The 25,782-nt window shown below is 42.9% G+C and overlaps 2 protein-coding genes and 1 long non-coding RNA gene across 3 annotated transcripts; all 3 read right to left on the bottom strand.

Moving 5' to 3' along the window:
• Positions 1-25: 25 nt before the first annotated feature.
• PROZ (protein Z, vitamin K dependent plasma glycoprotein) lies at positions 26-8,204 on the bottom strand. The gene is made up of 8 exons (XM_083437987.1): positions 7,914-8,204; positions 7,155-7,318; positions 6,683-6,707; positions 5,159-5,272; positions 3,518-3,649; positions 2,729-2,814; positions 2,279-2,393; positions 26-666 (listed from the first exon to the last, which is right to left on the bottom strand). The coding sequence occupies exons 1-8, from the start codon at positions 7,984-7,986 to the stop codon at positions 149-151; spliced, it is 1,227 nt and encodes a 408-aa protein (XP_083294113.1). The 5' UTR covers positions 7,987-8,204; the 3' UTR covers positions 26-148.
• Positions 8,205-9,001: 797 nt separating this feature from the next.
• Positions 9,002-25,651, bottom strand: F10 (coagulation factor X). Its single transcript, XM_083437924.1, has 8 exons — positions 25,204-25,651; positions 22,264-22,424; positions 18,942-18,966; positions 17,764-17,877; positions 15,078-15,209; positions 12,776-12,990; positions 11,768-11,885; positions 9,002-10,142 (listed from the first exon to the last, which is right to left on the bottom strand). Exons 1-8 carry the CDS (start codon positions 25,379-25,381, stop codon positions 9,595-9,597), a joined length of 1,491 nt encoding a protein of 496 aa, XP_083294050.1. The 5' UTR covers positions 25,382-25,651; the 3' UTR covers positions 9,002-9,594.
• Positions 19,616-21,774, bottom strand: LOC310676370. Its single transcript, XR_014510501.1, has 3 exons — positions 21,125-21,774; positions 19,793-20,359; positions 19,616-19,731 (listed from the first exon to the last, which is right to left on the bottom strand). It is a non-coding gene; the product is annotated as an uncharacterized lncRNA (long non-coding RNA).
• Positions 25,652-25,782: the final 131 nt, after the last annotated feature.

A 25,782-nucleotide genomic window follows, 5' to 3' on the forward strand; every position in this document is an offset into this window, starting at 1 on the left:
AATGTGTTCTGTTAAAATGCGTAGGTCAGGGCAAAAAGTTTTACTGTCAACAGTTAAGTACACGTAATTTTTACAACTGACTTCTACACAAATACATACAAATGCCCGGGCCTTGCCATTCCACATATTCCTCTGCCCTTGCTTTCAATTAGTCCATTTTTTGCTTAAACCACATCATGTATCGTGTCGTCTTAGTGAATATAAGTGTTTCCCACTTAGTTGCTTCTGTTGCCCATGGTTCTAAAACACCTGTCAGAAACCAAGTGCCTTTATAGTCAACAGCGCTAAAGCTACCTCCAGCCAGTAGTTTTCCCGATACTTCGCGGCTATAGCCACAGAATTCCCTTGTTATCAGTGTCCTGTTGAGGATTTGCTTGCATTCGTCTCCGTTGAGGTACGAAACCGACAGCTCCGCCGTTGAACCCGTGGAGTTATTTCCATCGGCTTTCCAGCCACTGAGAGTAGCCTCCCGTTCTGAAATCAATACGTGCTCCGCAAAATCCCTTTCTGGGATGCATATGGGCAGGTGGTGGCTGCTGCAGCCAATGTGCTGTTCGAGTTCGAGCAAAGCCAGGTTGTTCTCACCGGTGTCGCTATCATAGCGGATGTGTATATTTATCTGTTTCACAGGTATTTCTTGCCTAACTCTTTGCAGCCTGTTGATTCCTGTGCAAATAACGATGTACCCGTTAGTTGTTGCAATAGCATTTGCTTGGAATAGGCTCACATTGGCAAACAGTTGTTATAGCAATAGTGCCTTGAATTGGAATAAGCACATAGCCATTTCTCAATAGGACTTAACGCGCTATACTCAGGCGATACTGTTAGTTTCCAAACGCATCTGGACTGTCAGCAAATCCTTTTTTGGTGAGAAGAGCAAACACTTGATATGGAACTTGCAGGAATTCATGTCTATGTTTACCGTCTTTTCACCCCAATTTTTATAGGGGCAGAAAGAAGAGACACCACAGAATGCTACAACCTTAAAGGTAAAGGTAAAGGAACCCCTAACCATTAGGTCCAGTCGTGGCCAACTCTGGGGTTGTGGCGCTCATCTCGCCTTACTGGCTGAGGGAGCCGGCGTACAGCTTCCGGGTCATGTGGCCAGCGTGACTAAGCCGCTTCTGGCGAACCAGAGCAGCGCACAGAAATGCCATTTACCTTCCTGCCAGAGCGGTACCTATTTATCTACTTCCACTTTGATGTGCTCTCAAACTGCTAGGTTGGCAGGAGCAGGAACCGAGCAACAGGAGCTCACCCCGTCGCGGGGATTCGAACCGCCGACCTTCTGATCGGCAAGTCCTAGGCTCTGTGGTTTAACCCACAGTGCCACCTGCGTCCCATACTGTTGTTGAAAAGGTCATTTACTCTTGCCCAGGTCAAATCCTGAGTGGGTTGACTTTGCAAAGCTAGGAAAGTTCTCTAGAATTCTTACAACTCTTAATACGGATTTGGTAAGGTTGGGTATGTGTCACAGTCGCCTGCTTATCTTGGAATGCAATGGTGAAATGTAATCTTTTCTTGGTTATCTACACCAATTGCCTGAACCAAAGTGGTTGCAGTCTTGTTAATAATAGTTCCTGCACAACCCCCAGTGTGAAATGTACGGGAAGTGCACAAAAGGTACCTTCATGCGTTTTTGCATTGCAAAGAGGAGACATGCCTGAGATGGCTGTGAGCTTTCAAAACGGAGATAAAGATGTCATTGAAATTCTACTCAGTATTGATCCAGAGTAGATTCCAATGTATAGTTAGCAGAGTAAAAAATTAAACAGCTTGCAGGATTCCCCAAAAATAGAACAGAGGCATTTCATTCAGCAGAGCTTTACTGCTACTGAAGGCAAATGAGCATAATGGTCACAAATCCAGTACATTCAGGATTGGCACTGTCTATAAGATATCCAGTTGCAGCAGACTTAACTCAAACTTACAATAACTTGCAATAAGTCTAAGACTTAACACAAAGCATACTATTGTACAGAACACCACACCAGAAGGAAAAGATAGAGAAAGTGTGAAACCTAGGCTCCATCTGGCCTATTATTATAGTCAGCATGACCTTGACAGAAAGAGATAACAGGACCAGTTTAAACCAGCTGTACTCAGCTTTTCTGAATGAATAACCCAAACACCATGAACCTTCTGCTTGTTTATTTCACATAGAGAAGCTTCCAGAACCCTCTTGAATTAAGTAGAATAGGAAAGATCTCTACACCTAAGATCAAGACTTTCTGTACTAAGAAATGCAAACTGACAAAAGGGTCATTTGGCTACCTACCAATCACAGCGATGACGGGAGTCAGCCGTGCACATTCAGCTGTAGTCAGGACAAAGTTAGTTTTCAGTAGAACACCACCACAGAACCATTCTCCTTCTGAGTTTAAGAGCAGGACCTTGAGAGCACGGAAGACAGTACATGGCTTTAATTTAGTAATTTTAAGTCCATAGGGCAGGGTACGTTGTTCTTCTGCACCCCATTGCTGCTCAGAGCACAGCGTCAGGGAACACACCATTACAGAAGAAAAGCTCATTTCTGGTGTAACCACAACCAGTCAAAGGCATGTTGAGTGCACTGCAAATTGGGCAAAAGTTTAGAGGGGCACTTGAGAGGAGGGAAGAGAGCAAGCTGTGGTCTGAGCAAGGAAAATGGGAGCAGACCTGCTAAGCACTGGTTAGGCACATATTTACAGCAAGTCTAGATAAAGGCTGTGTTCAACATTTCACATACCTGCCAAGGGAATCCTCTCTGGGTTGTTTCGGTTGTATCCAGCTGCACTGGTAAGTGGTCTTTATGTCTGCCGCATGCACACTGATCTAACAATGGTAGGTAAAAATATGGAGAAATAAAACCAGCTCTGGGAGGGGCGAAGGGAGGAGTTTCTTGGCAGTTGGGTGGTTGGTTGGAGTGGGACTGAATTGGGATAGAGTCTGTGGGTAGGTTGAGTTAGTGTAGCGAAATAAGCTGAGTCAGGAACAGTTAGGAGCTAGGAAGACAAGTAAATATCTGAGAGGTGGTTTAGTGAGTGAGAGCAGGTAGCAGAAATTATAGGTCTGAATAGGCAACCCATGATTGTAATGGACAGATACCGTTTATGAAACCACACGCTTGTTAAAGTGCAATAAATAAACAGAAGTTTATGTTCCAATTTAACCCTGACTGGACTCAGTATTGTACCAGGTAGGGCCTGGGTGGTGGCAGCGAGAAATAAAGTGGTGGCACAGGGATCAATAGACGGTGAAATATCCGGGGACCCTGTGTGATCACCAAATGTACATAAGGGCTTTCGGGGGTGGGGGAAATCCCTGCAATTCTTAGCAACCCACTAAGAGAGGCAGCTATCCCCATTTTACAGAAGGGGAAGAATGAGGCAGCCAGAGGCTTGCCAAGAGCAGCCACTGGATTTCATGACTGATGCGATGACTTGAATCACAGTTCATTTTCTTAACTACTATGGTACATTGGCCTGTATTGTTGCCTCCTAAAATAATTATTTTCTTTTCCATTTTCTAGACTTACCTTGGGGAAGGCATGATTTAGCATCTTGCCCAAGTTCATAGGCTTTTGCGCACGAACAGCGGTACGACGTCAGTTCTGGATAGCAGAAGTGCTGGCAGCCCTCGTTTATTTCATGGCGGCACTCATTTTTAGCTACGGGGGGGGGGGACACATTTAAAACCATAGAACAAGCATTTAAACAAAGGACAATGTCCAGTGATGTCCACTCACTTATGCAGAGGAAATATCCTTGCACAACAGGACTTCTGGTTTCATTTCTCTCTGCTCTAGACTCTGGTGTACCTCGCAAAATCTAATCTAAGGGCTTCTTCAAAACTTCAAAGCAGTTTTGGGGGACTTCAGGAAGGAGAAGTGAAGGAGAGGTCATGTTGCGTAAGCAGATGCCAGCTTATACTACGGTATAGCAGATCTCACCCCAAATTAACAATCAGCTGAAATTATCTTGTGAAAATTAACATGGGCTCCCTTTCTCTAATATTTATTTATTTGTTCTTTGATGCTCAATTATTTTTCCAGCATCTACAGGCTTGACCACTAGTCCCTATTTTTTTGTGACACTTGCAGCATCCATTAATTCCTGGCAGCAATGTTTTCCAGCAAAGACTAAAGCTGTAATCTTGACTATGGAAGTCAAGAGTTTACCATTTATCTTGGGAATAAATTTAAAACAAAACAAAAAACAAAGTAATTCACACATCCATCATTCACCCAAAGAACAACTGCCTTTATGATCAGAAATGGCGAGTTAGGTTCAGAATTGCACCCATGGGATATTCTTATTAGAAAGCTGGAGGGAAGAGGTGACTCATCAATTTATTCTCTCTGAAGCCCTCCATGCATCCTGAAAATCTGTTCAAGATGTGGTTGTTAAGATCCTCCCACAAGCAGCATGGAGGTGGCATGAGAAGCTGTAGGAGGAAGGCGGCGATTGGTGGAAATCACCTCCCATCAAAATAACGAATGTCAACTATATCGGGAAATGATGGGAAGTCTATATTTATTTTACTTCAGATTGTTGTTGTTTTATTTTATTTTATGTACCATTATATGATTTTAGCTTAGCTGATATCTAAGGTCAGATTATAAGGTCAAATTAACATTCTAAGTTAAACTAATATATATATATATATATATATATATATATATATATATATATTGTACAGTATGTGTATATATAAAGTTAAATCTGTAATGACATTAATGAATTTCAATAAAGAATTTTTCATCCAAAAAGAGAGAGAAAGAAATCACCTCCCATCACCATCTGTTTTAAAGCAGAAGCATCTGCCTATATCTCGGTTCCATCCGCAAAAGGATCAAATATGTAATATCTTGCTTGTCAGACAGAAAGGGGGACAATTGTGTACAACGCCCTGTGAATTTTCCTATGGCGCCTAGTTAGCTATTGTTGGAAGACAGAGATTAGTAATGAGTAATTAATAAAGATATTACTTGACATAAGCTGGATCTAGACACACCAAAGAAGCGTTTCAGGTTAAAGCATTGTAAATTTAAACAGGGAAAACAGGTAGAGAAAAATGGGATTCCACATCGCCGTCTGGTGGCCCAGTGTTATATTTAGAGAGATTCTAGGAAATGATGTGGCACATGCCTTTTTATAAAGAAAACATTGCCATTTACCAAAAGCACAGTTGGCTCCTTCAAAGCCATCTTTACAATCACATGTGTAGCTTCGGATGCTGTCCTTGCATACACCATTATGCAGGCAGGGGTTAGAGGAACATGGTGCACCTTCTGGGGCCGGTGGGAGAGAGGAAATATTATTAGTAAGTACATATAGAATAGTGAGAATATTTCCTGCTGCTCTTCTGCTGCTGCATCAAAATTGTTTTTGTGAACCCCATTCCCTCCCCTCTAAAAACCCACATTTCAATAAGGGGTGTTGCCCAGTTTCGGTAGTCCTGATTTCAGAATGTGAATCTTGGCAACTCTTGAAAGGCATTATAAAGGTAAAGGGACCCCTGACCATTAGGTCCAGTTGTGTCCGACTCCGGGATTGCGGCGCTCATCTCGCTTTATTGGCCGAGGGAGCTGGCGTACAGCTTCTGGGTCATGTGGCCAGCATGACTAAGCCGCTTCCGGTGAACCAGAGCAGCATACAGAAACACAGTTTACCTTCCCACTGGAGCGGTACCTATTTATCTACTTGCACTTTGATGTGCTTTCGAACTGCTAGGTTGGCAGGAGCAGGGACTGAGCAACGGGAGCTCACCCCGTCACGGGGATTCGAATCGCCGACCTTCTGATCAGCAAGTCCTAGGCTCTGTGGCTTAACCCACAGCGCCACTGTGGGTGGAAGGCATTATACCATCAAGTTAATCTGTATCCAAACTGCTTCTGAACCCAATTTTTCTGCCTGCTTCCTTGCTGCTGCTCCTGCAGTGGGAAGGGCAGAAATTTATACCCTTTGCAACATAGGAAGCAGCTTTGATGGTCCACCTCAGTTGTCTATGCCGATTGGCAGCGGCTCACCAGGGTACTGTACAGGGAAAATCTCCTACCTGGAGATGCCAAAGATTGAACCTGAGACCTTCTGCATGCAAAGCAGATTATTTGCCAGTGAGCTATGGCCTTCTGACACTTGGAAAGCAGCTGTGGCTACAGCCCAGGTGCCAGGAATGCTGGGACATTCAGCTTTCCCGGCAAAAACGTGCAAACTCTATTTTCCCGCACTTCTGGCATCTGTTTCACAGCTGTAGCAGAGTGCCAAGTACTAGATAAGTCAATTTGGCTCATAAGTGGACTTGGAATAAATCTAAACACTTCCCAAGTTTGAAACAGAATAATTGGGTTTTCTAGACCAAATTACTAATTGGACCAAAGCCTAACTGGAGTGGTTTGCCTCATCACTTATTTCAAGGGCAAATTTTCTGCAATAATTTGGCTCACACCCTACTTCTGTGATCATCCAGTTCATGAGGCAAGTCCAAGAATGGAGGAGAGCTGGAGGAATTAAATGGACTTGTTATTTATGTCTTTTCCCTGCCACAAAACAAAAGAGCAAAAGGAAGTGCTATATTAGCCTCATAACATATGCTCTATTATCAACAGATTTCCTTTAGTATAATGAGCAACTCCAATAAATCCCTTAGTTTTTAATATAATATCCAATAAAAAAATCATGAAATATGAAAAACTACTTACCAAAGTAGCCATTCCAAAACTTGTCCTGGGGAAAAAATGTTTTGTTTTTTTTGTTTGCTTGTTTTTAACAGTGGACCATTTCTCTCTCTCTCTCTCCCCCACCCCCAGCAACATATTGTACCAAATATAGGATTACCACCTGATTTCTCTGACGATTTCTCTGTGTGATTTTGGACAGAAAAAGTTAATGGGGTCAGAAAGGCTGCTTAAAAGATCCTTAAAAGTAAGGGGTGAGAACCAATGTGGTACAGTGGTTAGAGTGCCGTACTAGGAATTGGGAAACCAGATTTCTAATCTCCACTCAGCCTAACCTACCCCACAGGGTTGTTGTGAAAAATAGTGCAAGAATGATTACATCTTAAGAACTTATCATTGGTTCAGCAATCTTAATGATTGCGCCATGAATTGGATTTCAATGCCAGGACTACAGCTTGATTGATACGCCCATAAAGGAAAAGTTTAGAATACATACAGTTTTCTCAGTGTCTTCAAATACTTCTCTAGCCTCTTCATATGTGCACCTTTCTTCAAGGCATTCTCTTTCCAAATTACCTTTGAGGAACTCTTCGAAATACATGAATCTGGCACGCTTAGACCTTGAAACAACTTGATTTGCATCCCCGGCCGACAGAAACACTGAAAAGAGGGGAAAGGTGGAGGGGAGCAAATAGATTTGGCCCACAGACCTACTGGGCGCAATCTCTCTCCATGTGCATTTCGCTTCCTACGCATGGAGGGATCAGAATAGCTTTCTGTAGAGTCAAGCTGGGGGAACTTCTTCAACCTCTCCAGGCACCCTTTTGAGTAGGTTGTGTTAGTGGTGGGTAGTGCCACAGGCAAAAGTGTCCCAGAACTTTGAAATGTATTTCACAGACCATGTGACCAAACCACTAATTTTGGTTGCATCTGATGAAGCAGACTCTGTTGCTGAGAGCTCACATATACATATACATATACATGCTTATTATTTCAGAAAGTGCAAATTTGGTCAATTTGGCTTTAAAAATGTGAACCAAATCAAATTTGACTACTAAATAAACGGCATCTATATAAATCACGGAATCTGCCATGTGAGTCAAACCAACTAAGTTTTCACCTAAACATTAACTGAAGAAGACTGTTTTGGAGGGGAGTAATTCTCAAAGGTACAGATTAAATGACAAGTCTAAAAGCCCCCAACTCCCATGTTCATATATGGCAAATTAACACTGTTGTGGACAAAACACCATACCTTTTGATTCTGCCTGATGAAAAATGAATGCAAGGAAGAGAAACCATATTGTCCAGTTGTTGTGAGTTCCCATTTTGGTTCCCTTGGAACAGTTAACTGGATTTCGCCTGCTTAGCTCTTGGGTGAAGTTACTGAATGACTAAAGTTTAAAGTTCAAGAACCCAGTAAGAAAACAAAAGGGCAATGACAGGACCTAATGTTTACAAATGGGAGCTCTGAAAGAAAGGACTTCTTCCCTACAGAAACAGAAAACAAGTGGAAGGAAGCATTCCAGGGTATCTCTACAACTGACCAAAACTTACTCCGTGTTGTGGAAAGATATTTCAACCCCCTTCCCTCAGCAGCTGAAAGCAAATTGGGTTCTGTAAACGAGCGAGGGCATTGTATGGATCTTTTGGGACTCTGTCACTGAACTAGGACACATGAAGCAACTTGTCTGCCCTAATCCAAAACAGATTGCATACATTCAGTTGCGATTACAGTTTTGCAATTTGTTCCACCCAAATGGTTTTTAGGAATGAGATGCTTAAGAGCGTAATTACTGTAAATATGTGTACGATTTGCAATTGGCTTATGGATGTTAGGATTTTAGGAAGTTGGAAAATGCTGAACGTTATTCTATTTAATCAAAATCCCTCATCTTTAACACTTTTTGGGAGGGGAATACACATTTCTAGCACTGTTTCTGCATTGGTACTTTGTGGCCACAAGAGGGAGAACACACACAATTTAGTGAACAGGTTTTCTGCCAAGCTATAGACTGGGAGATTGTGAGTCACTAGAAAATGGGGCTACAATTCAGTGTATGGAATGAAACAAAGATCATCAAGTATTAGCTATGTACATTCTCTAGCCAGATAAATACAGGGAGGTTGGCCCATTCAGATGCAGGCTAGCAGATGATTTGTGATTTCTGAACAGGTTGGAATACTAACTTTCTGTGGCAGCTCTCAACTCGCATGGCCTGATAACATGCTTTCAAAAAACAAAACAAACCCAGCAGCGTCCACAAGGCATATAATTTGTTGCTACTGTAAAGGATGCGCTGTTGAAAATGATGTATAACAACATAGCGTTTTCCCATCAGATAAACGTTAACACTTTCTTTTATTATGGCATTATAGGGACGGGGGAAGAAATTCAGTTCAGTTAGCATTTAAAGGCTAACATGGAATTTGGCTTCTATAAAGAATACATGAAGCAAAACATCCTTCAGAACTTGCACTTCTCTGAATTTTGCAATCCAGTTCTCCAGACAAGTAAATGTGCACAAAATGCATGTACTAGGTGGGCACAGAATACATATAAATGAAAATAACATACAAAAATGCATTGCATTAGGCAAAACTACATACTATATTGATCTTTCTTGTTCTGGAAGAACACCTGAACAAGGCTTTTGAAATGAAGAGGCCATTAAAGTAACATAGTGTAAGTCATGCCTCGCCAAGCTGGTGCCCTCAGGATGTTTCGTACTACAACTCCCATCAGTGCCAACCAGCATAGCTGTGCTGGCTGAGGCTGATGGGACTTATAGTCCAAAAATAATCCTGGTTGGCAGAGGCTGGTTTAAGTCCTAGGCAAAGCGACCTATTTAATTCACCCGTGGAAATGCCTGTGTGAATCACGACAATAAAGCATGATCAGGGAGACAATGGTTGTCCTCTCACGCTCCACCGTGTTACAGCTTTGGACGCATTATTCTCCTCAGCCAACCTATGAATCTCGACACCTTGGTATAAATCCCATATTTCCCCTCCCTTGCACACCCTTCCCCCCAGCTGATTACACCCGTCACAAAATAAGTGTCCCAGTATTGAGTGACATGTGGTCCTCCGCTGTCTCCCTGACATGCATCTTGGGCTACGGTATGGTAACCAGCACAGAACATATTTTCAGTGATTGGGAAATTGCTGGACAGCTTGCAGATATGCCTCTCGACATAGGGGACATCAATTTTTTTGAGCGTGGCGGATACTCGGCCTCTTTCGTGGAGGCGGCCAAAGCCACTGATCATACCCTTTCCTGCTCTCATCAGGACTTGATTTGCAAAGTCGGCAGTGGGAAGGCACGCAGGGATCACGTTTTCGGAAAACTGGATAGGGGTCTTCAGCTGAATGAGGGCTATATCGTAATCATAGGTTGCCAAAACAAATTTTTGATGTACGTATATCTTCTCCACTGCATGAACAGTCCCTGTTCTTGCGCTCACCGTTGTGTTCACTTCCCCTGTGTGAGAACAACACAGTATAATTATTACGTGATATAAATATGAGATGCATTGGTATTCAAAATGGGTGGTGTTGTTATTAATCTCCCCCCCCCTCTAGTTAGAATATAATAAAAACAACAACACTTGTCCATGACATTTGATCCAGAATAAATACAAAACTTGCTGATCTCTTCCCAACTCATCCAGTCCTTGCTCATAAAACTATGTCTTTCCACTCTCTCAGAACCCCAACTTCTGGATATATAATGATAATAATTTTGACACCTATTATTTGACACCTGATAATACATTTAACCAAATTAACAAATAGATTTTTAAAAAATTCAGTGGAAGACAGAACAAAGAACAGAGAAAGGGGATGAAAACGGCAATATTTTCTGAGATTCTGTGGCAGCTGCCAGAGGTAAGCAGGGGTTGTGCACACCTCCTGAATCGCCAAAAAGGTAAGGAAGCCCCACCAGGTATCTTCAAGATGATCTGCATTTTCTCTAAGGCTGCGTACACATCCTACTAAATATTTGAAGGAAATTTGAAGCGCACTTTCATTCAAAAAATTCTGGGAACTGTAGTAGTCTGCTACTGGGAATATTTCTGGGACCAGTCTTCCCACTAAGCATAGTGAGAGCACCTTATTTCGGCAGTCACTCAAAGGTTGGAAACCAATGGCAATGTATTATTGTTGCATTTTTCCTGCCAGGAAAGGGAGGAAGTAATTGTGGGATTTGCTCTCTCAGGTGACAGAATAGTTTGTCCAGCTTGGGTTTTATGCACACACACACACACACACACACACACACACACACACCAACCATTTGCAGCTCTGACTCAGACAGCCTGGCCCTAGACATTCCATGATTGGGACTTGCACTTTCTGTAAGGTAAAGGTAAAGGGACCCCTGACCATTAGGTCCAGTCGTGGCCGACTCTGGGGTTGCAGCGCTCATCTCGCTCTATAGGAAGAGTGAGCCGGTGTTCAGCTTCCGGGTCATGTGGCCAGCATGACTAAACCACTTCTGGCGAACCAGAGCAGCGCACGGAAACGCTATTTACCTTCCCGCTGCAGCGGTACCTATTTATCTACTTGCACTTGACGTTCTTTCGAACTGCCAGGTTGGCAGGAGCAGGGACTGAGTAACGGGAGCTCAACCTGTCGCGGGGATTTGAACTGCCGACTTTCTGATCGCCAAGTCCTAGGCTCTGTGGTTTAACCCACAGCGCCACCAGGCACTTTCTGTAGGTGGGTGCTAATCCTCCCCACCCCCTGCCAGTGCATTTTCTCAATTACCATTGATATTCCAAAGCTGCAAGTTGCCCCACAGGGAAAAACACCTTCCTTTGAGCACCATGATTCATACCCAATACATTCACACCCACCTACCCACTTCTGATTTCTTTTTTTAAAAAATCCCACATGAGATCAGTCACACACACACACACACACACACACACACACACCCTGCCACAGCTCACATCCAAAGGCTTATTTACAAAACATGAATGTTGGTGAGATATTGGGCAAGATATTAAAAACTTAGTGTTTACCTCTGTGTACCTCACCTACCACTTTTTTTTTTTACAATTCAGCATCTTTGAATAGGTGATAAAAATCGAAAATACCCACCAACAACAACTTTCAGCGTTTTTGTCTGATTTATACAATGAGCCGCGGTAAGCACATACATTGGGCTCAAAATGGTCCCTCCACAAAACCCTTCTCCTGCATCATCTATCAGAAGTGCCTGAAAAAAGAAGCAGGGACAAAAATCAGGATTGTGTGAGTAAGTAGCTTTTTTTTCTGAGGGAGAAATGACACCGTAGGATGTATTAAGTCTTCTTTCTAGAACACCTGTAAGAATCAAAATAAGGCAGAGCCAAATGAGGGGAGCAAACCAAATAAGGACATACAAAGACAGGGAAGAAAAGAAAAGAGCAGATTTACAAAAGCAACTTTTAAGTGCCTGAGTGACATGGTGCATTTCTGTCAGGGGTTTAATGGGAAGCAGGGCCGGATCTACCATTAGGCAGAGTGAGGCAGCTTTCTCAGGCAGCAGGGGAAAGCTAAGGGGCAAGGAGTGGGAAAAGCTGTGAGGGCCATACAGCCTGGCCGGAGCCCCATAAGCTAGCCTGCTGCCTGCAGGTATAGTGAAGGACTCTGCCCCAACAACTAAGGCTGAAGTAAGAGTTTATGAACAGAGAATGGAGGAGATGCCATCTTGCCCTTTGCCTCAGGCAGCAAAATGCCTTGATGGGAAGAGCCCAGGGTTGGTTAAGGAATTGCCAAACTCCAATTCCAAAAGAGATTCATTTGTCTGATTCAGTCAGGATGGAACATGAGCTGGATAGTCTACTTCAGAATCTGAAGTCCTGTGGGAAACCTGATGAGGCTGAAGGTTCCAGGCCCATAGCCCCGACTCTCTTCTTGTAAAAGCTATTTATTGCCTTTTTTTAAAAAAGTTTAAAAACAGTAATCTAGCCAACCACAGCCTGGAGTGAGGATCCTTGCTGTTCCCCACTTTAATACAATATGGGAGCATTTAAAAATGATAGAATCAGTGTCCATTGTTAAATATGGATAATAAATGAGTACGGTATATAATATTTATACAAGATACATGACAGAGTAACTTACCTGCCAAGGACACTGGCCCAGTTTACAATCCTCTCCATTAACTATTCTGACACCACGGTCCTCATCAGGATCTTCTTCGATCCCATACAATGGCTCCTCATCTTCGGGACCAGGGCTTGGGAAAATCTGTGTGTCATTATAATCCAACTCTTCTAAATAACTTGCTTCTCTCTTTCCCACCTTCTTTTTCTGAATCCGACCACATGGATATGGAACTGCAAAAACAGCATTTTAAATTAGGCAACACAACCAAGCCAACTTGTGCCAATGAAACTGTTATGTACTGAAGTTCTCACCCTTGGCCAGCAGGGGGATACTGTAGATAGTTATGCAAATAAGAGATCGAAAGTGACGTTCAGTGATTGGATAGTTTTAGAAAATTGTTACAGTTACATTGTACTGGAGCTCTATATAAGCAGGCTGACTGAACCCTTCAGTTCAGTTCTGTCCTGGCCTGTGAATAAACAAGAGCTGTTTGAAGAATCGCTGTGTCGTCTGATATGTTCACCCACAACTTAACAGAAACAAAAAAGTCAGTCTTTTAAAATATGCCTTTTCCTACGGAGGGCTGAAATATTCTTTTTATTATTATATTTATTTATGCCCTGCCTTTCCCCCTGAAGATACTCAAGACGGCTTACAGATAAAAATAAGAAGCACTAAAACCATAGAAAAAGTAATTAGGAATTAGAATCTATAGAATTAAATCTCCCTCCCTCTCTCTCTCTCTCTCTCACACACACACACATCTATTAAAATTTTACAAAAAAATACCAAAAAAAGCACGGCACAAGCCCCCTCATTAAAAGCAGCCAGTTTCCAAAGAGTGTTGGACCAAGAATGCTTTCACCTGTTTCACAAGGAAGGAGCCAGTCCAGCTTCTCTAGGGAAGGAATTCCAAAGTTTGGGAGCAGCCACAGAAAAGGCCCTGTCCCACATCCTTACCAAGCATATCTGTGAGGGTGGTGGTAGCTAGAGAAGGGCCTCTCCCAAAGATCTCAAAGCCCAAGCAGGTTTGTATAAGTCCTTCAGACAGCTTTGACCCAAGCTGTTTAGGGCTTTCTTAGCCATAACTAACACTTTGAATTGTGCCCAGAAACAGATTGGTAGCCAGTGGAGCTGTTTGAAGAAGAGAGTCATATGCTCCATATAACCAGCCCTGGGTCAAGAAACTGGCTCCTGGATGTGGCTTGGATCCAGGAAGATGAAAGGTGGACAAAGTAGGAAAGAAGGGAAGTCAGAAGACAAAGACCCAGTGAACTCAATGGAGCATTATTTTTGAATAAACATTCGTAAGAGTGCCTTACGAACCTATGATTACTTAACTTTCCTGTGACCAACTATCTTTTCATTGCACCTTTCAAATATGATAAAATTTTAAAAAGCACAGAGGAAAGATATAGGTCACCTTAAAATGAAAATATCAGCTAAAGGACCTTCAGATCTAATGGTCAAATGAAATTCTTTTTGATTAAAAAAATTCTCTTTCTCAGACCCTTAAACCACATCAGAATCTGTGCACTCACAGTTAGAAACAAACTATATATCAATAATAAAGGATGCAGAACACAAAGTGTAGATAGAAGTATTTTGTGGTTTTATATTCTGATTTTATCCTGTGAACAGCCCTTAGACCTGCGGGTATAGGGCGGTATATAAATAAAATAAAATAAAATTGAAATAAATAAATAAATAGATGCGGAACATCACAGAGGTTTAGACATGAAATTAGGGTTTAACTTTAAAATGCATCTTTCATGGCTTATAGTAACTAATCCTTTAAAAAAACAAACACTGATATTGCTGGGTGAGGGAAAAACGAGGGGGGAAAATAGTACCTCCAGTGTCTCTCTTAACATTTTTTATTTTTTTTGGTACTATGATTTATTTTAAGGTAGAAGTCAAAAGAACAAATTCTATGGGTGCTTCTGAATGGCTATTTATTGTGATATGGGTGCTCTTAATGCATGCAGGATTTTAATTTTGCAGTAGCCAGAAAACGTTGTCAGCACCAATATGTCAGTCCATGTCCCTCTTCCTCTTCTTTAACTTATTTTGTGAATAGGAGACACAACAACTTTAGATTGCTGAAGACTCCTGGAAATTTATGGATTTATTTCAGTACATGAAGAGAAAAAAATGGAGATAAGAAAGTTTGAGAATATCCTTGTAAAAGGGGAAAAGCAAACTCGAAATTAAACTGTTGGTAGCATTAAAAAAGACAATGCATGCAAAAATGCACCCCAAAAATAAGAATAAATAATTATAACAAGTTGCTTCAAACAAACAAATGGCTTCATACCTGTAGGAATGCAGGATTGTCCATTGTTTTCCAGAATATATCCATTGGCACAAAAGCATTCAATATTGTTTTCTACAAGCTTGCAGAACTGCTTACAGCCACCATTCTGCAATTTGCAAGATCTTTGTATGACTGTATAAAAGACAAATACATGAGTGCTGAAGAATAAATTAACACACATTTTTCAGGCAATGGTTAAAATGTTACTTAGAGCCAGAGCCATTTTCCTCTAGGTTGTAAATTTTTCAAGGCATTTTTTATTTTTATTTTTTGCACTGGGTAATTCCTTTGTGTTCTCTACTGTTTAAGCTAAAGCTCTATCAATGGACAAATGGGGCAATTGTTGAGGGTCACTGAAAAGCCAACTGCTTTTCAGGAAAATTGGTTTGTAGTCTAGCCATTTCATGACCGCAAGCCTGAGCATAACGTCCTCCAAGACGTAGCAGTAATTTTTGAAACTGTGTGCTTTGCTCCAGTGGGAGAAACAAAACAGGAAGCCTCGTTTATGTTTGAACCAGAAATCATGGTTTGTTGTTCCCTAACAAGCCACGATCAGCAAGCCAACAAAAGAACAACAAATCGTGGGTCAGGACTGGCTAGCTACCGTGGTTTGCTAGGGAGAAAGAAACCACAAACCCTGGAGGAGCAGAGTAGGAACAATTTGGCAGGAATTGCTCATTCACAATAAAACACAATAAGCCAGATAGTCACGCTACCATTACGTGCAAACGCAACCATTGTGTGGATACCATAAATGCATAGGGACGTGAGAATCAAATCTCCTGGATCAGACCAGCATCTTATTCTCAGTGGTCAACAAGATGACCATGAGAAGCATTCTTAAATACTTATCTAAATACATATGGGAATCCTGTTTTGCTCAAGTTACATTTAAAGAGGAACGTTTTCTTCAACCCTGCAGTCAGATGCATAAGCTCTCCCCTTCCTTAGGATCTCACCGTAGCGAACATTTAAAAGAATCAGGGAACTGAAATGATAGGTGATGTCTGCCTCTAGTTCCCAGCCGGTGCCGTACAGCATATTATTTATGGGGGGGGGGCAAAGGTAAAGGGACCCCTGACCATTAGGTCCAGTCGTGGCCAACTCTGGGGTTGCAGCGCTCATCTCGCTTTATTGGCCGAGGGAGCCGGTGTACAGCTTCTGGGTCATGTGGCCAGCATGACTACGCCGCTTCTGGTGAACCAGAGTAGCGCACGGAAATGCTGTTTAACTTCCCCCCGGAGCGGTACCTATTTATCTACTTGCACTTTGACGTGCTTTCAAACTGCTAGGTTGGCAGGAGAAGGGACCAAGCAGCAGGAGCTCAGCCCGTTGCGGTGATTCGAACTACCGACCTTCTGATCAGCAAGCCCTAGGCTCTGTGGTTTAACCCACAGCGCCACCCGCATTCCTAGGTGGGGGGAGAGTCCCCTAAACCAATAAATTAATAAATGGTAAGATTTTGGGATATGAAAGGAGAAATACAATCTGCAGAGGAAATCCTGGCCTAGCCTATGCAAAAGGACCTGGCCAAGCATGGGCTATTACAAAACAATGCAGAGCCACTGAGGACCAGTGGCAATGCAAGAGAACTGTCAGGCGTGCCAACATGAATAAAATATTGTGGGGGCCCAGGTAAGCCTTGCCCCACATAATCTATCACATGACGCAGTGCACACACAGCATTTGAATGGGAATGTCCATCAACTTTGTGAGGCTCAAGTCCCCACGAACGCCAGGAGTTGGCTCCTAGGTTTCCAGCGTGAAGAGAGACAAGTTGCCAGGGTAACTGGATGTAATGAGACAGGAAGTGTTATGTACTGAAGTTCTCACCCTGGGCCAGCAGGGGGATACTGTAGATAGTTATGCAAATGAAGGATCGAAAAGTGACGTTCAGTGATTGGATAGTTTTGTATGCAAATGAAGGATCGAAAAGTGACACTCAGTGATTGGATAGTTTTAGAACGTTGCAACAGTTACAATTGTTCTGTAGCTCTATATAAGCAGGCTGACTGAGTTCCTCAGTTAGTTCTATTCCAGCTTACAAAATAAAGAGCTGCTTTGGAGAAATCACTGTGTCGTCTGCTTTGTCAACCCACAACTTAACAGGAAGAGTTATGGGGCCTTTCACAAAGCTTGTAATAGCTGAAAAATGCAGGACGATTTAGGCTGGCTGGCTGGGAGAGATGCCTTGGACTCAAATACTGTACTGTTGTGAGGGACAAGTCCCTCTTGAGATCTGTAGTCCCTCCATCTAAATTCAGGTGTAAATATGTGAATAAATCCTATTTCTTAAAGCTATGACAGCCTCTGCCATGTCTTCAGTTCTCCAAAGGAACACAGACCCTGGTTGAGGACAAAGACCACAGCTCGGCAGGGATTGGGGTGGCCTGTTAAAAATGGGATCTGTGTTTCACAAAGAGAAGGCCTGGGAGCAACGTGCACCTGAAGTAGAAAATAGAGGGAGGAAGACCAACAACCTTCGAGCCGGAAGGAAAACTAGCAGAGAGAGAAATGGTATTGGCAGTTCCCACATTCATAACAACATATTTAGAAATGCTGTTCCATATCATCTCAGCCTAGGATGCTTCTATGGAGCTGTATGGAGCCCACCCTCAGAGAACGTGGTGAAATAAACCAACAAAAAAGAGAGTCACTGCTATTTTGCAGCTGAAACACAACTTACCACTATCACAGTTCGGCCCGTCATAGCCATCCAAACATGTGCAGGTATATTTATTAATGCCATCTTTGCACGTTCCACGGTCATGGCAAGGGTTTGAAGCACACTGATCCCCATCTAGCATTTGGGGGAAAAATATATTTTTGTAATATAATTTCTTGTTATCCAAGGTATTAATGAATGTGTTAATACTGAAAATATGAGGTTACCCGGTGTCACTTTTTATACTGGTTCCCCAAAGTTCATCTAGTCCAACTTCCTGTCAGCACAAGGCATCTACCACTATGATGTCCCTGATAGGTGGCCAGTCAGCCTCTGCTTTGAAACCTCTTACAAAGGAGAGTCCACCAGCTTCTAAGGTGGTCTGCTCCACTGTTGCTACAGCTCCTGTGCCTAAATCCTGGACATTATATTGAGGTAAGTTCCACTAAAATTAATAGAACTTGCTATTGGACTGGGGTCTTATAAGCACACTTATTGTTGATGTGTGGGGCATATAGATTAAGAGCTAATGGTTCAGCTTTCATTCCTACTGCAAAATGCTGATCATAAGTTCTTGAAACAGCTGCTCACAGCTCTAAGAGTTGCTGCCATCCTTTGAAAATAGGAAGGCACCTTTGCAAACGTGGATTGTAATCCCTTGTTTACTTTGGCTCTCTCAGTCTCAGCCCCACCAAAATGTAAAACTCTTCCACCAGCAGGCTTTGCTTCTGTTGTTTCAAATATATATATGTTGAAGGCACCAATCAGTCAATATGTGGCATAGGGTCTTCCTTTATCAGTTTTATGCAGCCATGGGAGAGTGGAAACACACAATTTAGCATCTCCGAACATGTTTTCTACTAAGATACAGGCTGGGGAGCATTAAAACATGGAGCTACAGTTCCTTTGTCACAATCAAAGTAGTTCACATTAACCTGGAACAACTAAAAACTGTCCTAGCTAAAAAGTGTAATTGAATCTGAAATTAATAATAATAATAATAATAATAATAATAATAATGTATATCCTACATTAGTCATGCTATGAGTAGACTCATAGAAGTCAAGCAACTCAAATCTACTTGGATTATTGTCTTAGTTGGATATTACCCAATGAATCAACTAATTTATTTTTTATCTAATATATATCAACGGTATTTTAAAGAAATATTTGGGTGAAAAAACATACGCATCTCTTACCTACGTACACATTCCAGAACTCCTCCTAATAAGAAAACAGCAGATTTTATTTACAACAATATAGCAGTTCTTCCAACAGCAGCAGCAGCAGCAGCAGCAACACCAGCAGTAGCTCTTCCCATAATTTGGCCATGTTAGAGCTCCAAACCTTACTTCACTCTAGCTGTGACCGCTGCCCCAGAAGCACAGGTGTACCTGTTATGTTGGATCCGTACTCACTCCAATGAGACAGTCTTCAAACAGACTCAGCAGAACCCATCAAGAAATGTAGACCCACTTGTTAATTTTCAGACCACATATTCATTGGGCAGCAGTGCTGCTTTTGTGATCCACCTTAGGTCAGGCTGTAACCCAACTGAGGACCAGTATAGACAGGCCAACACTATAGACAGAGTCTGCCAATTAAGGACATCTTTCAGTCCTCTGCCAATTTCTGCTACAGCCTGCCGCCTAGCATAATGGAACTGCTTAAGCCACCTGAACTGACCTAGCAAACAGTACTAACGTTGTGTTGTAATGTAACCCACCTTGGGACCTTAGGTGGGAGGGCGGGTAGATTAAGAAGAATACTATGTCAAGTATCAACAAGAGCTGTGCATATATTCACAACTTCAAACAGATCTGGGAGTATTTGCAAAAAATAATTGCATTTGGTTTAATAGTAGCAATTGACTGCCATCACTAAATGCTAAAAGAAAATAAGCATTGGCTAACTGAGAGACAATATTGCACTACCTGGACTAAGGCAACTTGAGGGAGGATTGCTATTTCAGAGTTCCCCCCCTTATCACTTGCCTGGACTAAGGCAACTTGAGGGAGGATTGCTATTTCAGAGTTCCCCCCCTTATCACTTGCAGATTCCCCTCTTTCCTACCCGTGGAATTCCTTTATTACCTTTACTCTTGCCTTTCTGGCTTGTTGAGCAGATGGCCATAATTTATGATAGGCAAGGGTGAAACAGACCACTCATGAAAGAGTCTGAGAATTATAAGGGGGTGGAATTAAATAAATGGCTTCTGGCCATTCAGTGCATTGAACAAAATATTGGAGCTTATTATGAAGTGTGAGAGGAGCATAAAGTATTAGAGGGGAAGAAGAGAAATGCAATGTAAAGGTGTTGATTGATGCTTTGCTTTTATTTCTCTTTTGATAAACAGAAGCCCTTTCTTCCAACACTATGATTCTGTGATTCTCCTTTCATAGTAGAATTGGCACGTAAATAAACAAGGATATGATGTGTTGCAAGAAAGGAGGTAGCTGCTGTATTGTTAATTTTGTTTCATCACTGTAATGTTTGTAACACTCTAATATTTCTAATACGTATGCCACATCAGTGTTAAGTTCCTGTTTATCTTAACTTACCATAGCTTCTATGCCTTAAGTGTCCTTAATACCTTGTTACCTACACTGTTAACATTCTTAATTGTCAGAGCTGGCTCCGGGTCCCAGCTCACCAAGGACCAACGCTAGCCGATAGTACAGTATCAAAGTCTTTATTGAAGAATAGTCTCCATTTACAAGTCTCAGCGTCCCAGCTCTACGTCTGGACTTTAGACCGGCGAAGCTCTGTCTGGGTCTCCGCCCCCTGTGCACCAGCTCAAGACTCTAATCTTACTCCACCTCTTCCTTCTCTCTCTCTTCCTCTGGGTCTTACTACCCCCCGGGGTCTCATTCCTCCTGGACTCTTCTGACGCAGAGCTTGACCCCTCTGACTCCTCCCCCTCTCTTCGGCGGGCTTTAGGACCTGGCTCCTTACCCGGGCTTCCCACCTTGCCGCCCTCCTGCACATTTGAACTTGGCGCGCGCGCGCGTTTAACTTTCCGGATGACCGTTTCCTCGCTCCCTGACGAGGGCGTGGTCACTCCTGCCTCACGTTCTCCCTCTGCCTGCGCGCTCCCTGATCCCGATGCCTTGGACTCCTCCCCCCTACTGCACTCTGGGGGGGACGCTGGTCCGGATCTCCAGCTGCTACTCTCTGAGTCCCCTCCGGCCCCTTCTTCCCGAGGTGTCCCCCTGGGCACTCCCCTTGCCCTGACCATGGGGGCCCCTTTCTGTGAATCCTCCGAGTCACTGGAGAGACTCAGAGACCTCGGACTACTGTCGTCGCTGACATTTCCTTCAGACTCCTCCCCCTCGCTCTCCGTTTCCTCCCTCTCCTGTGACTCTGCTCCTGAACCCCTGACATTAATATTTCTAATGATTTTAATGACTTATGTTTTCGGTCTTGACCGTTCTATATCTTATGAAGAACCACTGTATCTCAGCTGTTTTTGTACAGTAATAAAAATAATAGAAACATGTTAATAAAATATTAATAAAGGAATCAGTTGCGGCACACATATATGTAAGCATGGGGAAAGTATCATTTAAGATGCAATATAAAAACAGGGCCAACCACACACTACTGAGTGCACCTTCACAACAGAGTTGTCAGAGTGGTATTATTCAATACACAGTCTTGACCCTTCCTGCTTGTCCACTCCCTTTTTCATTATTATTATCCCCAATTTCCCCCTCCTCTGCTTTGTCTAGGACAGGGATGGGGAGCCTGCAGAATGATGTCAATGGACTACAATTCCCATCATCTCTTACCCTTGACATTGCTGGCTGGGACTAATGGGAGTTGGAGTCCAACAACGTCTGTACAGTCCCAGATTCCCCATTCCTGGCTTAGGGAGAGAGATATGGAGAGATATAGCTGGGTTCCAGTTTGTTCTCCAGCTGGAAGAAGCAATAGTAAGGAAGAAGAGGGGGAAATAGTAGCACATGGAGAGAACGCTAGGGTATTGCAGGAGTAAAGGTAAAGGTAAAGGGACCCCTGACCATTAGGTTCAGTCGCAGATGACTCTGGGGTTGTGGCGCTCATCTCACTTTACTGGCCGAGGGAGCCAGCATACAGCTTCCGGGTCATGTGGCCAGCATGACTAAGCTGCTTCTGGTGAACCAGAGCAGCGCATGGAAACGTCGTTTACCTTCCCGCTGGAGCAGTACCTATTTATCTACTTGCACTTTGACATGCTTTCGAACTGCTATGTTGGCAGGAGAAGGGACCGAGCAACAGGAGCTCACCCCATCGCAGGGATTCAAACCGCCGACCTTCTGGTTGGCAAGTCCTAGCCTCTGTGGTTTAACCCACAGCGCCACCCGCGTCCCTATTTGCAGGAGTAGGAAGCTGTTAAATGCAGCTGACAGTTCCACTGTGAAGGCACTGCTGGTAGAACGTAGCTGTTGGCCCTGTTTTGATCTTGCTCCGGAGGACAGAGGACAGAAACCAGCAGTCATATGAAGGCAAAGCAAACACATTGGCCAGCTTTGTCCTTACAGTTTTCTCTTGGTTTTCAAAGGCTTCTCTGGCTTCTTCCTTGGAGCACCTCTCTTCCATGCACTCCCTTTCAATGTTTCCCTGCCTAAACTCCTCAAAAGGAGAATTGGCACGCTTTACTCGTTCCAAAAAATTGTTTGCCTTTTTATCCTGTAGAAACACTAAAGAAAACAACAACAATCAAGTCATGCCTCGTATGCAAATTTCAAAACACATTACAGAAAACTGTTTTGCATTTATAGATAAATGTTGCACATGGTTTCACATCTCTGCTTGTGATAGAAAGCACACCATGGTTCTTTCTCTGTCTCTTTCCGTCTCATGTGCATGTTGTATGAGGCAGCACCCACAGGGCAACAGGGATTCAGTTCTTAGGCTAGACCGCCTGGCTCATATGTTTGCCTATGGAGTGAAGATAAGCCACCCAGTGCTTGTGGTGGCTGCTGCTCCCTAGAGGAGGTTGACTTACTTCGCTTCCAGCCTTCTCAAATTTCACTTGGGGGGAAAGGAGAAAGCCACTCCCATTTTGCAGCTGAAAACAGCAAGCTCATCCCAAACCCAGCACACCCACTGCATTTCAAGTGGCATTTGCAATTGTTGTACACACCAGAGTGGGAGGAGGGAATGTATTCACTTGATGGGTTTTTGCACCCCTTGCAACCCGCTCCCCGTCTGTGCATGTGCTGTAATCCCTGCACGAGCAATGGCTTTCTCAAATGCACACACCTCAGCTTAGCTGTGAAAGTGGCTTAAGTTTTCCTTTTGAATTGAAACTGGTTTGAAGGAAAACACATCAAACAGCAGGACTGCTCAAGAACCTACAGGATAACTCTGCATGGCAGGTAACTCCATGTGTACATGGATCCAAAAGGGAGGTGGTGTGGGTGCACTGGAACCAGAGGAAACTGCAATGTGTACACAGCTTTAGTTGCTCCCACAGCAGCAAAGTCCCTCTGAAACCTCCCACGATCATTGGATGCTCTCTTTCCATACAGCACGGGGTGAAGAAACAGGTGGCATAATAGCCTGTAGTTGCAGGGTGGGTGGCTAACACAGGCATCAGGAGACTTCCCTGGCCCATGTCTCAAGAATTCTCAAAATTCCTACTTAGACCACCATATTGGATTTCACTACATGCCACGAAGATGTGGAAGTAAAATCCATCATTCTGGGATTGCCACTCTACACATCTTGTAGGCAGTCGCTTTCTGCAGGCATCACCTTGCTGCTTTCAAAATTGCACACACTCCATCTTTTTGTCATTTGCTCCTTTCAGGGTCTGTAGTCTGTGGATGCTCTGTTGACTCTCTCTCACCAACTCCCTGGGCTCTGCCTCTAAAGCCTGATGGCCAAACACAAAGCTCTGGCCTTATCTTTGGTTCTTCCTCTTTCTCCCCTCTCCCAAAATCATTGCAGAAATCTACCGATTCATCTGCAAAATCTCAGCTAAAACCTCAGCTTCATGCTCTGGTCATCTCCCACCTTGACTGTTCCAGCTGTTTTCTCTGACTTACACCTTTCATACCTTGTTCCTCTCAACTCTATCCCTCAATTTCTACTGTCCAAATTATTCACTTCTCCTATCACCCTGAAAATTCCCCCTCTAAAGTTTTCAATTGCATTGAGGAGGCAGAAGGTAGGTGAGGAAAGGCTTATTTTGCCTCCACATCTGCTGTTATGCTAATAATTATCAGCCACCTCCCCCAGCATTTAAGTTGCACATCAAGTGCAAAGGTGCTTTTAACATCATGTTGTTTGGTCCTGTGGTGTGAATAAATACTACCTTTTGCCTGACCTATTCCCTGCCAACCATTGAGGACTCCTGAGAAGAGGTTTATGAAGACCCAAAATGGGGCGGTATCACTTTTTCACTAGATGCTATTGTTTCCATGCCCCTAGTCCCATCCTATATCGGCCACTTCAGTTCCCATGGTAGCCAAAGCACATGAAGAAATACAGATCATCATTCGACTGGGCCGATTGCATGTGATGTACACTATAATCCTAAGCAACCGTACTCAACAGTGGGTTACAGTTAAATTAACATGGCTTGCTTCCATGCCCAACCAAGTGTTTACTAACAGGGTGTTAACATTCATAAAGCCTATATTGCTTTTGCTGATGACATAAAATGGAATTTAAAACACCAAAGCCAGCTACTTGTTTAAAAATATCGTTCCAGATTGCCAGTGGGGTCTTGTTATATTGTATGTGAAGTTTTTATGAAGTTATGCTGTTCATAGCAACATTGGTGTGTTTGAGAGAACAAGCATATTTATTGCCACAACTTCATTGATCTGTGAAATGTTATGATTCCCCCCTCCCCAACTAAAACTAGGTGCATTTCTTCATTTCATAGAAACATTACTTCCACTATCATTCTCACCGTTTCTTGTTTATTAACTCCTTCTGTGTCACACTTTTTATTTTTCTGGGAACAATATTAGATATATGTTCCTCATCTAAAACATTTATTTGCTATATGAAGGGCTCTTTCCCTTGTCATGTACATCATTTTCTCTCCCACCACCCCTGTAGCTGAAAGTGAATGTATTTTTACCATCTCACAGACAGAACTGTCTGCTTTCCCACACCATTTAAATCATATTGAAAGCAACACCCCCCAAAAAAGAATTTTGGGAACTGTAGTTCCTCAATGCATTGTAGCTCTGTGATGGACAGTTTCCAGGATTATTTGCAGGGGGGGTGCTTTAAAAGTATGGTGCATATGCAGCCTAGAAATTAATTCCCACACCATACACAGGCAAACAAGATGCATTATACTGTATAATATACTGAGACCCTTTCGGTGGAGAAGACTTCTCCTAATTTGTGACCCTTACTTTCTTCCTACACACAAAAGAAAAATAATAGTTCTTATTCGAAATAAATGAAAGCAATTGCAAGGAGAGACAGAGAAATTATTTAAGGCTCTCTTACCATTTCTTTCTGCCTTCAAGAAACTTGTCAGAGAAGTGAGAACCAGAATGAGGAACAGCTGGCTAGCCATGGTGCCTATCCGTGGAAAAACAACACACTGTTCTACTGCAGGGGCTAGTCGTGAATAAGGTTCAAACAGCACACTTCCTGTTGCTGGGCTGCACCTCTTATCACACATAACAAACGGGGTTGTGTTTGGATGAGGATTCTCCAAATTATTGTGCTGAATGATAAGACATCCTGGTCTTTTCCAAGTAAGGTCATAAGAGGCAGAGTAAAGGCAAAGTGGTGCCTTGGATGTTTCAAAAAGCAGTTTCCCTTGCTTTTCTGCTCAGATATTTAGGCACAGAGGAAGTGTGTCTGTAAGTCAAAAGCTGATTACATCTATGGAAATAAGCTCTCTGTTCACAATAAAATTCAAAACAAACCCATTTGGGCAATTTGTTCCAAATGAAGTCTCTTCCCCCCCCCCTTCCCCTTTCCAAAAACATTTTGTCATGGGTGTCCCTTTTCCAGTATTTGAACAAGAAAGTAAGAGAGAAGTGAAATGCATATATTAGGGGTGAAGGTGCCTAAAAA

The sequence above is a fragment of the Podarcis tiliguerta genome, assembly GCF_965153285.1.
Source record: "Podarcis tiliguerta genome assembly, chromosome: 4".
Lineage (NCBI taxonomy): Eukaryota > Metazoa > Chordata > Lepidosauria > Squamata > Lacertidae > Podarcis > Podarcis tiliguerta.

Excerpts from the sequence above, each read along its gene's own strand:
- PROZ (XM_083437987.1), bottom strand. The coding sequence starts at position 7,986 with ATGGGAACTCACAACAACTGGACAATATGGTTTCTCTTCCTTGCATTC. Across the intron at positions 7,319-7,913 it reads TCATCAGGCAGAATCAAAAG|TGTTTCTGTCGGCCGGGGAT; the intron begins GTATGGTGTTTT and ends CCCTCTTTTCAG. Across the intron at positions 2,815-3,517 it reads TAAATCATGCCTTCCCCAAG|ATCAGTGTGCATGCGGCAGA; the intron begins GTAAGTCTAGAA and ends TACCATTGTTAG.
- F10 (XM_083437924.1), bottom strand. The coding sequence starts at position 25,381 with ATGTGTGATAAGAGGTGCAGCCCAGCAACAGGAAGTGTGCTGTTTGAA. Across the intron at positions 15,210-17,763 it reads CGGGCCGAACTGTGATAGTG|TCATACAAAGATCTTGCAAA; the intron begins GTAAGTTGTGTT and ends TCTTTTATACAG. Across the intron at positions 10,143-11,767 it reads AACGCTGAAAGTTGTTGTTG|GGGAAGTGAACACAACGGTG; the intron begins GTGGGTATTTTC and ends GTTCTCACACAG.